The sequence below is a fragment of the Manacus vitellinus genome, unplaced genomic scaffold (assembly GCF_001715985.3).
Source record: "Manacus vitellinus isolate BGI_N305 unplaced genomic scaffold, ASM171598v3 scaffold_40_pilon, whole genome shotgun sequence".
Lineage (NCBI taxonomy): Eukaryota > Metazoa > Chordata > Aves > Passeriformes > Pipridae > Manacus > Manacus vitellinus.
This window is the reverse complement of record NW_021940541.1, coordinates 3,534,194-3,549,572: the sequence shown is the minus strand read 5'-3', so window position 1 is coordinate 3,549,572 and position 15,379 is coordinate 3,534,194. Positions and strand designations below refer to the sequence as shown.

The window sequence follows — 15,379 nt, the reverse complement described above, 5'->3', positions numbered from 1 at the left end:
CGGCCGGCCCGGGGAGGAGGAGGAGGTGAGGAAGAGCTGGGCTCCATCAGCCACGAAAGGAAGGGTCCGGTCCCCGCAATGGGAAGTAGCGCTGAAGTTTTGGCACATCACAGGTATTCACCATCCACCGCTGCACCCATGGGTGGGATTCAGTAAAAAAAATCCCACTCCTTAATTTTTCTCCATTTTTCATAGAATAATGGAATGGTTTGGGTTGGAAGGGACCTTTAAAGACGATCTGGTTCCACCCCCCTGCCATGGGCAGGGACACCTTCCACTATCCCAGGTTGCTCCAAGCCCCATCCAACCTCACCTTGAAAACTTCCAGGGATGCAGCAGCCACAGCTTCTCTGGGCAACCTGTGCCAGGGCCTCCCCACACTCACAGCCAAGAATTCCTTCCCAATAACCAGTCTAAACCTACTGTTTTTCAGTTTGGGGTCATTCCCCCTTGTCCTGTCACTCCAGATCCTTGCTCAAAGTCCCTCTCCAACTTTTTTGGAGCCACTTTAGACACTGGAAGGGACTCTGTGGTATCCCTGGAGCCCTTTCTTCTCCAGCCTGAACAACTCCAGCTCTTCCAGCCTGTCTCCATAGCAGAAGTGCTCCAGCCTTCAGAGCAGTTCTGTGGCCTCCTCTGGACTTGCTCCTACAGGTCCATGTCCTTCCTGTGCTGGAAACCCCGGAGCTGGTTGCACTACTCCAGGGTGAGGGCTCACCAGAGTGGAGTAGGGGGGAAGAATCATCTCCCTTGACTTGCTGCCCATGCTGCCTGTGATGAAGCCCAGGTCATGGTTGTCTCTCTGGGCTGCACGACCTTTCATGCCAGGTCATGTCCAGCCTCTCATTCACCAGCACCCCCAAGCCTTCTCAGCAGGAATTTTTTTCCAGCGTGTATTTTGGGAGGGGGCTGTGATTCGACAGAACAAGCTGAGCAAAATACTGCAGGAGTGAAGGTGGCCATGGGTGCTCCAGCAGCATTCAGAGGCACATCTGCTTGGTCTCACGTGGGAGATGGCCTTTAGGAGCGATGTGCTCTGACAATAACATTTTCCATCCACCCAAGCTGCACCGCACACAGCACGTGGGCTCCTCCCGAGGGCGGGCGTAATTAGCGAACAAGGAAACTACATGACAGCTAAAAGGAAGATTTAGAACTCATTACAAAACAGAGCCTAAACATTAATCTTAAACATATGTGAGTAGACAGCACAGATGTCATCAGGAATGAATCTGGGGCTGAATTTCATCCGCCCGCCTGGACGGCCGGGCACACCGCTGGGGATGGCATGTGGGGACAAGTAAGGGCAGGAACAGCAAGAGAGGCTCTGGCTGGGTAACTCAGCAGTGCTCTGGGTGTCCTGCCTTGCTGCTGCACAGCCCAGGACACCAAATAACTGTTGAGGAAGACTATCAGTTAGTGTTTAAGGTAATTAAGAAGAAAGAGGTAAGTAAGCAGAAGCAGCGGGTGGAAATTTAACGAGGGAGCAGCTCCCACCAACACAGCGAGGACTGATCTCAACAAAAGTGGCTCCGTACTCAGTACACAAAATTAGGAGTGGCTGGTTTGAGTGGGCGACGAACAGGGAGAAGGGTTTGATGATGTGAAGGGGCTTTTGCATCAAGCTCCTCCATCCCACTCAGTATTTGCTTTTCTTATCACGTGTTGAGGCTGGTAGCAATAAAACACTTGCTAACTCCTTTTCCAGAACTTAGGGAATCAAGTTTGAAAATGCTTTTTTATGGCTTCCCAGTGGAATATTTCAGCAATAAAGCTCAGAGTGTAATTGAATCCATTCCCGTGGCAGCCTTGGGCTCCAAGACTCAAGCAGAAAGTTGCTTTCTGTCTGCTCCTGCAGCTCGCTCCAAACCCAGCATTTTCTGCCTCTCATCCAACAGATGAGCTGGCTGTGGAGCATTCCCAGCACACGTGAAAGCCTATTGCTGAAGCACAAACCTGTTTTCCATGGATAGTATTTGCAGTAATGTTGTTGAAATGTAAAGGCTGCCCATAGTTCCCTGCTCTGGGCAGTGCAGAAGATTTTGACAGAAGGGGAAAAGACAGAAATAATTTTCAAGCTTTAAAGAACTGGCCAAGAGAGTTTAGTTGTCGTGGACAGAAAAATCATTCAGTAAAACTCTTGAGCTGATTTAATTTGTGTTTTTGTCTTGGATGTCAGCACTTTTGTTACCCACTGACTAGGAGCCTTCCTGATGAGAGATGGAAACTGTGGATAGGGAAAAATCTAATGATCTCCACGGTCCTTCTGAAATGATTCTGGGGTCCAAGTCATTAAGACATGTCAGTGTAGCAGTGCTAAGCCCTGTGGATAAACATCATTTCCTTCGCTGCCAGCTCACAGGGTTGCAGCCTGCTTTCCATGTAGCCTTTCCAATGCTTCACTGTCTGCTCCAGTTCTTTGTTATTCAAGTCATATGCACCAAGTTTACTAATAATTTCAGAAGTGTCCCTTTCACCATGACCTACAACTCTGTACTGTCCTAAGCACTGGAGCAATCCCAGTTATTTGTGGGTTTATCCTTCTGCCTCTCCTGCTAAACAAGGAATACAGGTAAGGGACTTGCCCAAGGCCAGAGAGTTGGAGTGTCCCAGTCACATGATGTCCCAGCCATCCAGCTGTGCTGGGTACCATGTACTCACAGGGACATCTTGGCTCCACCAAAGGTCTCCAAGAGCACAAAAAGGAGATCAACTTCAGAGGCCACAGGGGAACTCCTGAAACTCACAAAATCTAAATAACAGCAAGCACAAGTACTTTTTAACAAGTATTTCACACCCGGAGAACAAACACATCTCCGTAATATGATCGATGTGCTCTGGGTCAGAAAGTACTGAATTGCTAAACAACTGATACCAATTGAGACCTGATGCCTAAACAACTGAACCACTGCTGTGCAGAGGTTTGTAATGAGGAGTGCAGTTCTAACTCCATTTGGCATACAATGGGATTTCCACCAAAGTTAAAAATCCTATCTAATGTCAGGTTATTTGCTGCACATGCAACAGCTTTGTGTTTGCTGCCTCCCTTCCCACCTTGGCAGAGGGCATGACTGCTGAGCTCTGGGCTGCCCCCACACGAGGTGCAATGGAAACAGCTGATGGATAAAATAAACAGACCATGAAAGACATGTGTGAACCTCTCTCTTGCCTGAATGTGCTTATCACTTTGTCAACCATGTTTGTGTCTGCATTGGCTTAAGATAAGCCCAGAGTTACTTGTCCATCATTCACAAAGCTCAAGGCAGCTGCAGACATGCCCCAAAGCAGCACCCTACCTTGGATAAGCACCCCTGGAGTTCAGGAGCAGCCAGAGAGGCTAATTAACACCACAAATTGGCGTGAAAGAGCCTAGATCCTTCTGCTCAAATCTCAGTTCTCGACCTCACCAGCAGTTCAGATTTCTCACTGTATGCACACTCTTCCCACCTCAGCTTGACATGTGATGCTGTCCATGAATACCTGGCTGCTGCAGGGACTGTGCTGAGGTTTGTTTCTGCTCCCTCATTGGTGTTTATTAGCTCTGGCTCTCCAGCATGGGCTTATGCATTTGTGATTATCCAGGATTTATAATGCTACCTGGCAGCAATTGGTTTGCCTGACAGCACTCAGTTTAATTTCCAGTAACATAAAAATGGGCTCATTTCAAGCTATACTGTTCCCTAACAAATTGAAATTAAGCCGCAGGTCGGCTTTTCCCTTGCTTGTGTTAAACAAAACACGCCAGCGTTCCTTTTCCTCCTTTGTCTCGAGGCTATAACACCTCATCCCCTTTCACTGAAAGCCCTTGGTAGCCATTAATTGCTCCTCAATTTTGCTGCTACCCACAAGGGTTGGGTCATGCTCAACGTACTTCCAGCCAAGGCACAGGATAGAGCCATCCCCTCCAAGGCATCCGTAGCACCCCTTCATCCCTGGATCAGGTAACACTGTGAAGGGCAGTCTCCCCCTCCTCTTATCCCAGAAAAGGCAGGGAGCAACGGGAATGCAAAGGCAGAGCTCCGTATGGCAATGCAGAGCCCTGGTCCAATTATTTCTTAAGTGCTCTCCACATATTTTACAGGAGACGATTCGATCCGTTCAAATGCTTAGAGGGCCTATAAAATAGAGCAGTTATTGTTGTAGCAAGCTGTGTTCTTTACCTTTCGGCATGCCAAGATCAGGAAAGCAATCCCAGTGCCAAAACACTGAAAATTTTGCTGTATGTTGCTAAATACCACACTTAAAGATTTTTGTCTGGTATGAAATAACATAAAATTTGGCAGCCTCATACCAGGCGCCCTGGAACACAGTAGAACAGACACAGCAGAGTACATATACATGCAGATTTTCCTTACAATGGCTTCAGTGCTGCCAGTGCATTCCTGGAATGTGGAAATACATGGAAGCCAGTGTCAGTGATGGAGAAAAGCATGCTGTGCCTAATGTACCAGAAAAGCTATTCAAGAACTCATCCTGACATAAAAGAACTCCAAAGAAGCTGTGTCAGCTCAGCTTTGGAGCTTCCCAAGTATCTCTCTGTTCTTCCTTGCACACTTGGCTTCACCCCACACACCTGGCTACAAACCCAGTCGCTCTAAGGGAGGGATTGCTGCTCATCCCCTTGTTTGCCCGTTCAGGCTCACAGATGTCAGAGTCTGCACCAGAAATGTCTGCAGAACTGAAATAATTTCGATACAAATGATATGAGAGAGCATTGCTTTCTCTCCAGAGACTCACACCTGAGACCTGTGTGGTGGGACATGCACTTCTTCGCTCAGGTCTAACGAGCTCTCCTGCAAACAGCAACAGCAGGTTTAAAACTCCAGATATCTGAAGGCTCCTTTTTAGAAAAGTACAAAGTAAAAAAAAAAAAAAAAAAGCTGAGCCTCTTTTGCTGTAGGTGTTAAATACCCCAAATCCTACGATACAATCAAGGCAGCTGGCTATTCCCAGATTTCAGAAATGGTGTTGCAACACCAGATTTAAATTTGAGAAGGTGAGCCCATAATGCAAACAGTTATTTCAATCTGATGCTCTCAATAATGATTTGAAGAAATATTCTCCTGATGGGACAGAGAGCCTGTAATTACTTGCTTCATCATTGCTGGCCCTGTCTGCAAAAGTAGCTGCCATAATTCTGTTGGTGTTTCTGATGTAACCCAACAGCTCTTAAAAAAGAAGAAATGTAGCTCTCAGAAATTCTTCATGTTACATCACAAAATTATACTTAGTTTCAAAAACACAATATTAATTCTATAGCTTATAAGCCTCCAAAAAAACAACAAAAAACCCCCATTTACAAAACAGTTGATGAACAGGACTGCAGGTCAGGCTGCACAAGGTTTGGAACAACCTGGAATAGTGGAAGGTGTGTCTGGCCATGGCAGAGGATTAGAACAAGATGGTCTTGAAGGTCCCTTCCTACCCGAACCATTCTGGCATTCTAGGACTGTTCCTGCTCCTTAAGGACCGTTAAATGAACATCCTCTCTTATAAATAACAAGCTGGTCACCAAAAGGGAAGTCAAGGAGTAAGGGAATATTAACCTTCCATCTGAATTTTCTCTGTTCATTGAGTTGTGTCACGATTTTCATGTCTGGCATTTCTCACTCCTTAATTTGTATAAACATGATTAGAAGAGTATTTACTTCAAGAAAGTACTGTGATGCTGAAAAGGCAAAGGCTTTTTGTCTCGAGAATCCATTTACTTCACACTGTAGCAGAGCCCCATGTGTAGAAATTCTCTTAGATCAGACATCTCAGATCAATAATTATTTCATTAATATGGCTTGGTCACCTCTCTCAGGTATTTCATGCTGACAATTCACTTTTGTGATACACCCCATAAAATTCCAGGGTAAAATGCTCCAAGCTCTTTCAGTAGTACAAGCCCCACAACAAACACAATGGCCTCTCCCAGCAAATGCCTAAAAGAGAAATCCCTGAACAGTTTGCTTGGCAGTAGGAGCTGGGTATCAGATGTCTGAGCTGCACCAAGCACAGATGTTGGTGGAGGTGCTGCTTCTTTGAGCTTAGGCACTAAAAGCCATCTCCCATCTCTCTGGAATAAAAGGTCAGTCCTGAGAGCATTCCATCCTTCAGCACACTCTCAATGAACAAGGGAACACAAACTCTTTCTGTTCTGCCCACGTTTTATGCAAAACTCCATCAGAAAGGTTTGCCAGCTCTGCAGCGTCATCCAGCCTAAACTCGGTCCTGCAGGAAAAGCCTGTGGGCTCAACCACCATCCATGGCAGATGTTAGTTTTACTACCCACAAACCTCATATTTGACAGTGAAATCACATACAGAGTTTTCAGATAGCGAAACAATAGGAGGAAAATGCCTTTTAAATGCTGCATTTATTCTCCTGTAGTCCGGCGTTGCAGCTGAAACCAAGAGTCACACAGCTGTGTAGTCAGGAAGATTCCAGCCTTCAGGAACCATCACGAAGCACTCCCCAAACCTCCAGCAAATATTCACCCCTCCTAACCCACTGCTTATTCCTCTGCCTCTTTTTCAGCTGTTTTTTTCACTGAAATGCATCAACATTTAGAGATCACGCCTCCATCAAGAACCTCCTGGCAAGATGAACTGCCCCAAATCAAGGACATGTCATTTCCAAATCCTAGTAGCCAAAAAAACCTCATTGCTTAAGTCCCTATTTGAGCTGCTACCTAGACTCCATTATCCACAAAATACAGGTTTCCAACAGAGCAGATTTTAAAGAGTAAGTCTTTGGTTATTGTTGCCTTAAAATAAATCTCCTAAAACATGTTTTACAAGCATTTTTCTACTCTCCAGTGAGACCTGAGAGTGCTTGGGCCTGAGAAGGAATATGCAAACTACAGATGAGATGCAGAAATCCTTAGTTTCAAGCAATTTTTGGGAGCTTATTTTTTGCTAAAGCAAATTGTATAAAAATACTACCTGGAGAAGAAAAAGTAATAATCAATCCCATGAAGAGGAAAAACAATACTTGCCCTTAACTTTACATGTCTTATGGAGTGTGAATCAATGGTCAAATTCCAACTAATTGATTAAAAGAAAATCCGAGACAGCCAGGATTTTATTTTCATTCCATGATTAAACACACATCATGCCTTCATTAGCAAAAATTACAGATGGGAATAAAACAGATGCCCTAAACACATCCTGCCAGAGTCCTTGACAATTAAAATTTCCTTGCATTAGCTCTACCTGATGCCAAATCAGCTACAAAAATGTCACAGGCTTTTTACTGAGGGTGTTATCAGGAGTGTACTTTGAATCTTTTGTACCAAAAAAACCCCTCTGTCTGGATTCCCTGTTACATTTCCTATCATTCCAGCTGGCTGCTGGGCAGACAGCACACAGGACTACAATAGTTACCCAAATGGTAACAAGCCCTTGGTTTTGGCATTTGAGTTAGGAACTCAGGCCTGACCAAATATGCAAAGAACTGTTCACAGGGACTACATCTGCTCACCACTGCTGATAAACCATTCTTCCAATGGAATGTATCCCATTTCACAAAAAGATGTGGAATTGGGATTCCTACCTTAAGGACAATTGGATCACAGAGGGAGGACTCACCACTGTGCAAATAATGCCTTAATTCCTGTCCTGGGAAAGGACTAGATGCATTTATTGACCCTTAAAGATCTCCTGAACCCTGGGAACGAGGAGAACTGTGGAAACTAGGAGAAGCAATTCCCTGATAAGCAAACAGGACCTTGCCTGTGAAACAAAACCTGATTGCCCAACAGGGCCTCCTTGATTTTTGAAAGAACAAGTTTATTGTCACCTGCGAATGGGTTTGTCAAGGGATGAAGAAATCTCATCTTCCTGCCTTTCAAGCAACACTAATATTCAGAGAATACAAAACAGCAGAAGAAATAAAGGCAAAGAAATTAGGCAAAAAGATCACACACAGAAGTTTAAAAATTATATTAAAAAAGATGAACAAGGAATGGATAGTTATGCTTTGAATTCTCTTGGATTTATGCAGCTAAAATCTGTCCTGAGAAATTCACCAGAAAAGCTAAGGTCATTGTGGCTCTTAAGACATTACTATACAGAAAATTAATCATGAAGGAGGCACATGTCACTCACCAGTGAGAATGCAAGACTGTAACATCCCACTTTTATGTATTTATGAGACCAGGGAAAATAACTGACCAGCCATGAACACACTCAGGCAAGAGAGACCTTCAAAGACACTCCCTCTGTGGGAAAAAAGCTGAGCTGCTTCAGTGGAGACAGAACCACGCTGAGTATGAGAACCTCTCAAAATCTGCATTTAAAGCACTGACTAGACGTTTTTTTGCAAGTGCTGTGGTTTTTGTATTAATTTCCCTCCTTAACAGCTACATTCACGTTCACCAAAGAAAAAAAATTAAGGATTTTAATTAATTAATATTAATATGTATTAATATAAGTGCCTTAAGTAATATGAAATTTAATTAATATTAAAGCACTTAAATAGCAAAAGCTTGTTCCCTATTCCAGTGCACAACAGAGAAATGAGATTTTTGCTTTGTAGAATACCTTTGCCTCTATTGGTCACTGATTACCGACGCTAAAATTAAATACCAGATAAAGATAACCTTTATGTTCCAAACACAAACATCATTCAGTTAGATTTGTTACCTGTATGTAGAATGTCTTATTTCCCTCTCACTCCCAAACATGCAGCTTCCCTAAAACAAGTGAGGTTGTAGCAAGGACAAAATTTATGGGCAAGTTATGCAAAGCTGAAATGTTTCTAGGGCAATGTTTTATAGCCCCTTAGAGTTCCATACAGAGTATTTTACTGTGCACTCAAAAAGCATTTATTTACACACGTGTCTGAGGTTTTCTGTCAGGTTTAAAGTTCAGACTTTTCTCATCTAATCTAATTTGTCCAAGATGGATGGCCTCGTTTTTTTCCTTTGGAAAACCAATGCTGTTACACTGTTTCCAATTCTTCCTCCAAAGCAAAACTTGGGTGTTGGCAGCTCCTCCAGAATTTCAAATCCTGCCAGACAGAAATTAAAATGCTTTTATTAGAAGGAAGTCGTTTTATTCGCCTCTTGGATAACCCTTTGCAAACCATTCTTTATTTGTCTGGAAAACTTGCAAGTCAGTTAATCTGTGAGTTTATAGGATTGTATCGTTGCACTGCACCACTGCTTTATACAGCTGAACCTCTTCCATGGATAATAAAAATCTCAGCTGGCTGACTCACACAGATTAATGGCAGAAAAGATGAGAACTTGCCAGTAATTTCAGTTCCTCACAAGGGATGGTTGTTTCAGATCCACACTGAGTTTCAAGTCTCAGGTAGGGGATTCAGGAGGTGACTGGCACGTAAAAAAACTCTATGGTGGATCAGAAGAGCAGCTGAGGAGGTGACACAAAAGGTCACAGACTTGCCAGTTCCTCTAAACATGGGTAACAATGTTACCCCAATCCCAAAGCAATCAGAAGGGTGACTGCAGTATGATATAAAGGACTCAAAGAAAAAAAAGTATCATCTGGGTACACATTTTCCCAGTGTAATTACACTGAGAGTAACCTCCAAAGTGTAACAGAACCCGTCCTCCCGTGGCACCTTGGCACTGGCAAACACAGGAGATGCAATTCGAGAGGAAAACAGAGGGGAGACAGGCTGAAGCATTTACTAATCTCTTTACCTTCTCTAATCCTGATCTGGGAAAGTCAATATGCTAACACGGACATTAAAACTCACTCATCCCATCCTTCAACAACCCTCAGCTGGCAGAGGGTTCTGTTCAGCTGCTTACCTTCTCTGAACTCGTTCAGCAGCTCCTCCTTGGTCCAGTTGCAAGATGTGATGAGGAAAAAGCCCTGTGGTTTCAACACCCTGCACAGGGATCTCACGTACTGCTGCCGCTTCCCCGCCGCGTCGTCGGGATTGAGGCTTATGGCATCAAAAGTCCCCTTGTCAATACAAATGTCAAAGCCTGACAGTTCAGCTGATGGGGCCAGGAAGTCTTCTACCTAAACCAGAAGTCTACAGCTGTGAAAACAATCTTCTGCTCAGCAGCTCCTGAAACTTTAACGCGAAGCAAGACTTTAAAATACAGCGTTTCAAAGCTGACAATAGGTGTGCTTGGGAAGGGGTAACTCACGGCCTTTTCAATGCTATGGAAGCTCCTTTCTTCTCTGTGTGTTATGTGATGATCTATTTGCTGTAATCTAAAGCTCAAACTAACACACTTGGAGTTCAGTCTATAAATCATAATTTGTACTTTGATCCCTGGCACGTGCCAGGCACTGCACAAATGCAGAAGAACAGACAGTGCCTGCCACAAAGAGATTTTACAGCTGACACAAGAACAGAACCATCACATAGGTACAGAGCTGGAGGATAAAACAGCACAGCAGACAGAGAGCTCAGAATTACAGGCAGTCCCAGAATCATGGGATGGCTGAGGCTGGAAGGGACCTTTGGAGGTCATCTGGTCCTACCCCTGCTCCAGCAAGGGCTCTCAAACTTCCTGCTGCACAGCTGCTGATAGGGATCTATCATTTCAGGATTTCTTCCTCTATCTCAAATCTGAAATTCAGAATGTGGCAGCTAAAATATAGAACTCCCAAAGGGTGAATCACTCTTCTGCTCCTGCTCCAAGCAGGGAAATCTTGTTAGCCCTAATGACTGCTACAAACAGAAAACAAAAATAAAGACCAAAACCCTTCTTGTAAACAGAGATTTATTAGGTTAGAGCTCTTTCACAAATGTCAAAAGACATCATTTGTTTAGTACCCTGAGCACGTCTGAATATCAATTAGGTCATTTAATTTTGGGTTCAATTACTCTCTATTTCCTCAACAAAGTTTCTCTCAAGACTTACCTTTAATTTAATGTTAGACATCCCTTCTTTCTCTCTTACTTTTTCTGAAAGCTGTATTGCAGAGGGAGAGTAGTCAATCCCTGTGAGATTCACGTAGCCAGACTTTGCCTAGACACAATCAGAGAATCTTAATTAGTGCACTAGTGATTTTTTTATCCAGCGAGTATACTCCCTATCTATAATCCATCTCATCTCTCCTCCTCTTACTGACAGGAAAAAAAAACAACCCAACTTTTACTCATTTTTATACCTGTTACCTTTACAAGAGCTAAGTAGCTCGAGGAATGAGTTGAAGTAAGTCCACTCTGCCTAAATACCTCATCAAAAGAACTGCTGACTGAAAGCTGGTTTATGTTAAGTGGAAAACTGAGCAGAACTGTGAAAAGTAACACCCTGGAGGGGAACAGGCTCTCTTATCTGCACCAAAAGTAAGCTAGAAAACAGGAATTTTCAGTGATGAGAACATGTGACAATGCCAGATGCTTCAAAATGAGGAAAAAAATACTCTCTGACACATAACATTTGAGATTGAGCAATTATTTGGTTTATAACCCAAACTGTAAGAGCCAAACCACGTAATACATTACACTACTACACAAATCCACTGCAAAATCATACATTTCTCTAATTATTCATGCTAAATGCCCATTTGAATACAACTATTTGCATGCTGCAAGGTCTCTGTATCAGCAATTTTCAGGCAGGTTATGCATCACATAAAAGAGCATACGGAGACTTTGTTAATCTAAGTTTGGAGGAGATAACGATAACCCAGCTCAGGGAACTCGGGCAGTGAGATCCCAGCAACCCTTTGGCAAAGCAGGTGGGCACCCAGGCGGAGCTGGGCACGTGGGAGGGGAACAGGGACACATCTCTGCACTCCGAGGTAGACCAAGCTGAAGGGACCAGCTCAAGACATCACGTGTGTGAGTCGGCCTGTCTAAACCCAAACCTAACAGCAAGAGCTCCAATCCTATGGCCAGCTGCAGGCTGTCACAGCACAGAGAGGGAGGAGGTTTTCCTTTCTTTTAATATGGAAAAACACATGGACCTTAACTGGCATTAAGCAACCAGCTGCGCGTCTACTTGTTCCAAAGGCTGACACCTCAACAGCGAGGAAAACTATGAGGAGTTTTCACAACAGTCCTTCCTCCTTCCAGCAGCCCCTCAGGCCTGTGAGCTCAGTGCTAACCAGCTGTTCTGAACTGAGGGCTAATTGCAGCTCAACACAAAGACAGTGTTGTTTGCATGTGATGGAGAACAGCTTATTGCTCAGGCTCCTGCCCACGTTCCTCCCCAGAGCAAAGCAGGCTTCCTCAGATGCCTGTGCTGAAGGCTTGGGGGTGGAAGAGTAGTTCCCACAACAGCTCCTCTGTTTGGAAAGGAAGGGCTTGAGTCACTGCAGGGAGTTCCCATTCACTCCTATAGTCTCCAGGGCAGAGAAGGAAAGGTTAGAGATAAACAACACTAAATGCTGCTAAACCTGTAGGGCCTGACTGTGACAAGAAGGGATCCTTCCCTCACAGTGCCATCCTGCAGCTGGACTCCTGCCCTGAAGGTGGTATTTATGGCACTCTTCTGATGCTTCTTGGAGAGGCAGATTAAAGAGCAGAAGGTAGTTTGCAATGGTATCAGCTCTGCCCTGTGCTTGGGCCTCTGCTGCTGCCAGACAGGCACCCCAACGTGGGTGAACATCCTTCGCTCCAGAGAAGCTTTTCAATATTTTCAATATTGTTGGCTGCCACAATACTCATAAAAATAAGAGAAGATCAGAGCTTTGTGTGGCAGCAACATTTCCTTAGAAGAGGCGAAAGAATTATGTCTTCAATCCAGCCTATCACATCCTTGAAGTTAACAGGGGTAGGACCAAGGTCTACTTCACATATAAAAAGGGCTCCTATTTATGTGGTACTTAGGTAGTCTCAAGTAGTTCCCTTTTAGAGAGGTGCTACTAATGTCTTCCATGGCTGAGTCTTTTCCAGTATTGCCATTTCTATCCCATTATGGAGTCCAGCTCCAGTGGTAGAACAGTCCTACAGTAGCTGCTGTTCTTGCCAAAAGAATCCCAACTTGATTTTCAGAAGAATCCCAACCTGATTTTCAAGGCCTGGCATTAAAAAAAAAAATCTTTTAAATGAACTAAGCAAGTGAGATCCTGAATTATTTAGCAAAACTAAACAATATAATTTTTGAAGTAACTTTTCAAATGAGAACTGGACTGAAAATTCCCTACAAAAGCAACCACAGTACTCTGAGGTGCTTAATGTAAGGAAAGAGGGTGCTTTTACAGCAGTTTAATAGTTTTTAAAAGCTATCAGGCTGTCATTTTCCCATTACAGTATGAAAATCAGTTTCCTATTTGTAAGTGGGGTCACTATAAAACTTCTGTTGGATATTTCAATGATGATAGAGCTGGCTAGTATTGTACTTAATAATCATCATTATTAGGCTAATTTCCCTTAATGAGATGGGCAGTTTCTGTTTTTGATGACATAACTTCCCCTGTGCTGTGGTGTAGCAGCCAGTCCCCAGAAAGGCTTTAAAGTGTTCTAAAATCAATATCCATGTTGAAAAAATTTCCATTACAAACCTGACTTTGACTTCCAGCCCTTTCAATTCCTACAGTAACTAGTGGAGCCAATGGAGAATGCAGAACAATAGAAGCTGTGCAAGTATGACAGTCCCTTCCTTTACCAACTGCCCTGCAGTATTACACAAAAAAAAAAATCAATTAAAACCAGGAAAAAAATACTGGAACTCCTAAATATCTTGTATCACTGTAAAACAACACTGTAACACCTCAGAACATATCTGACCAGAGTTTTCACTCTGACAGAAATGGACACTGCTTGAAAAGTAGTGTTACTTTGTAAGTAATTTACCTAGAAGCCCTTGGTTTGACCCACTTTTCCACATCAGTAATGAGTTTTATTATCAGAACTGAATGTAGACAAAGGGTCTGCTTTTGCACATGAGGGTACTTCGTGCATTAATCAACTTAATTCCCTTCTCTGGAGGAGTTTACACAACAATGGGAAGAAATGCAGTTTTAAGTGTAGGGAAACAAAGGTGAAGTTAAAATAAGGGATGCTCATGCTGACTGGTTTCAAGAAATACTGTAAATTTTGGAACCTGAAGTACTGACTCTCTGTCTTTCACTCAGCTTACAGCTCACGAGGATTATTACTGTCACTTGTGAGAACTGGATTTTAACTGCTCCGTTTGGAGCTCTGATTCTGTATAAAAAACACACAAACTTTGCAATACACCAACCAATTCCACCAGCAAAACACCGTTCCCAGTTCCAATGTCGAGCACAGAGCTGTCCAGGGGGACCCCGTGTTTTTCCAGCCACCTGATGATGCGCACCATGCTTTCCTCTCCAAACCTGTGTAAAACGAGGGCTCAGGGAATTAAAACAGCAAAAAAATCTACGTGAGGTACAGCAAATTTACGTCATCACTCGCTCCCTCCAGCTTTTGCAAAGCCCCTCTTAGTGTTACTGAAGTAACAACTGCCACAGCTCACAGTTCATGTTTGCTCTTCTCAAAATAAAATTAATCCCATGGCCTTAAGATTCGCTGAAAACCCAACTCTGGGAGGTGATATCACCCACATATTAAAAAAGGGAGCAGCAAGGGCAGCTTGTGTAGTTAAACCTGAGCTCAGGGATAAAAAGCAAATTTTTTAGTGACGTACACCTCAGCTACCAGCTCAGTTTCTGTGTCATGACACTTTATCCAAGTGCAACTGAGAAACTTGCTTTGCAAAACTGAGCAAGAGAGGAACTGGTGGCTTCAATGTTAAAACTCCCCATCCTTTTGTCAGCAACCCAACGGATTGCTGACTGTGTTTCTGCAATGTCTGTTTTGATCAAGAAACAACAGAAACACTCTGTAGGAGTTATTTTATTTACCAGATTTCCCCGGCATCTCCAATGTCTTGAAAAGTTTGCAGTTCTCTCTCATATGCAGCATCCCAGCTGGAGTAGGGGGGAATAAAAGAGAGGATATCGCAGTTAATACTGGGAAATACTTAAAGAGTGAGGGGAAGAAAAAGTGAAAGAGGGGAAATTTAGGCTAGATATTAGGAAGAAATCCTTTACTGTGAGGGTGGTGAGATACTGCTCCCCAGCACAGGAAGAACATTAAACTGTGGGAGCAAGTCCAGAGGAGGCCACAGGGATGCTCTGAGGGCTGGAGCCCCTCTGCTCTGGAGCCAGGCTGGTAGAGCTCGGAGTGTTCACCTGGAGAAGAGAAGGCTCCAGGGAGACCTAAGAGCCCCTCTCAGTATCTAAAGGGCCTCCAAGAGAACTGGAGAGGGACTTTGGATAAGGGATGGAGGGACAGGATAAGTGCTTCCCACTGCCAGAGAGCAGAGGATGTGGGGAAGGAATTCTTCCCTGTGAGGGTGGTGAGGGGCTGGAATGGATTTCGCAGAGAAGCTTTGGCTGTCTCACCCCTGGAAGTGTCCAAGACCAGGTTGGAGGGGGTTTGGAGCAATCTGGGATATATGGAAGGTGTCCCTGCCCATGGCAGGGGG

At 43.9% G+C, this 15,379-nt stretch overlaps 1 protein-coding gene across 1 annotated transcript in view; it reads right to left on the bottom strand.

The window, feature by feature from the left end:
• Positions 1-8,742: 8,742 nt before the first annotated feature.
• The window catches only part of EEF1AKMT2 (EEF1A lysine methyltransferase 2), an 8,978-nt gene continuing 2,341 nt past the window's right edge, over positions 8,743-15,379 (bottom strand). The window contains exons 2-6 of the mRNA XM_029961988.1: positions 14,754-14,871; positions 14,111-14,225; positions 10,838-10,945; positions 9,767-9,983; positions 8,743-8,997 (exon numbers count right to left, since the gene is read on the bottom strand). Coding sequence (XP_029817848.1) covers positions 8,870-8,997; positions 9,767-9,983; positions 10,838-10,945; positions 14,111-14,225; positions 14,754-14,871 — 686 coding nt within the window. The 3' untranslated portion in view covers positions 8,743-8,869. The remainder of the gene's footprint in view (positions 8,998-9,766; positions 9,984-10,837; positions 10,946-14,110; positions 14,226-14,753; positions 14,872-15,379) is intronic.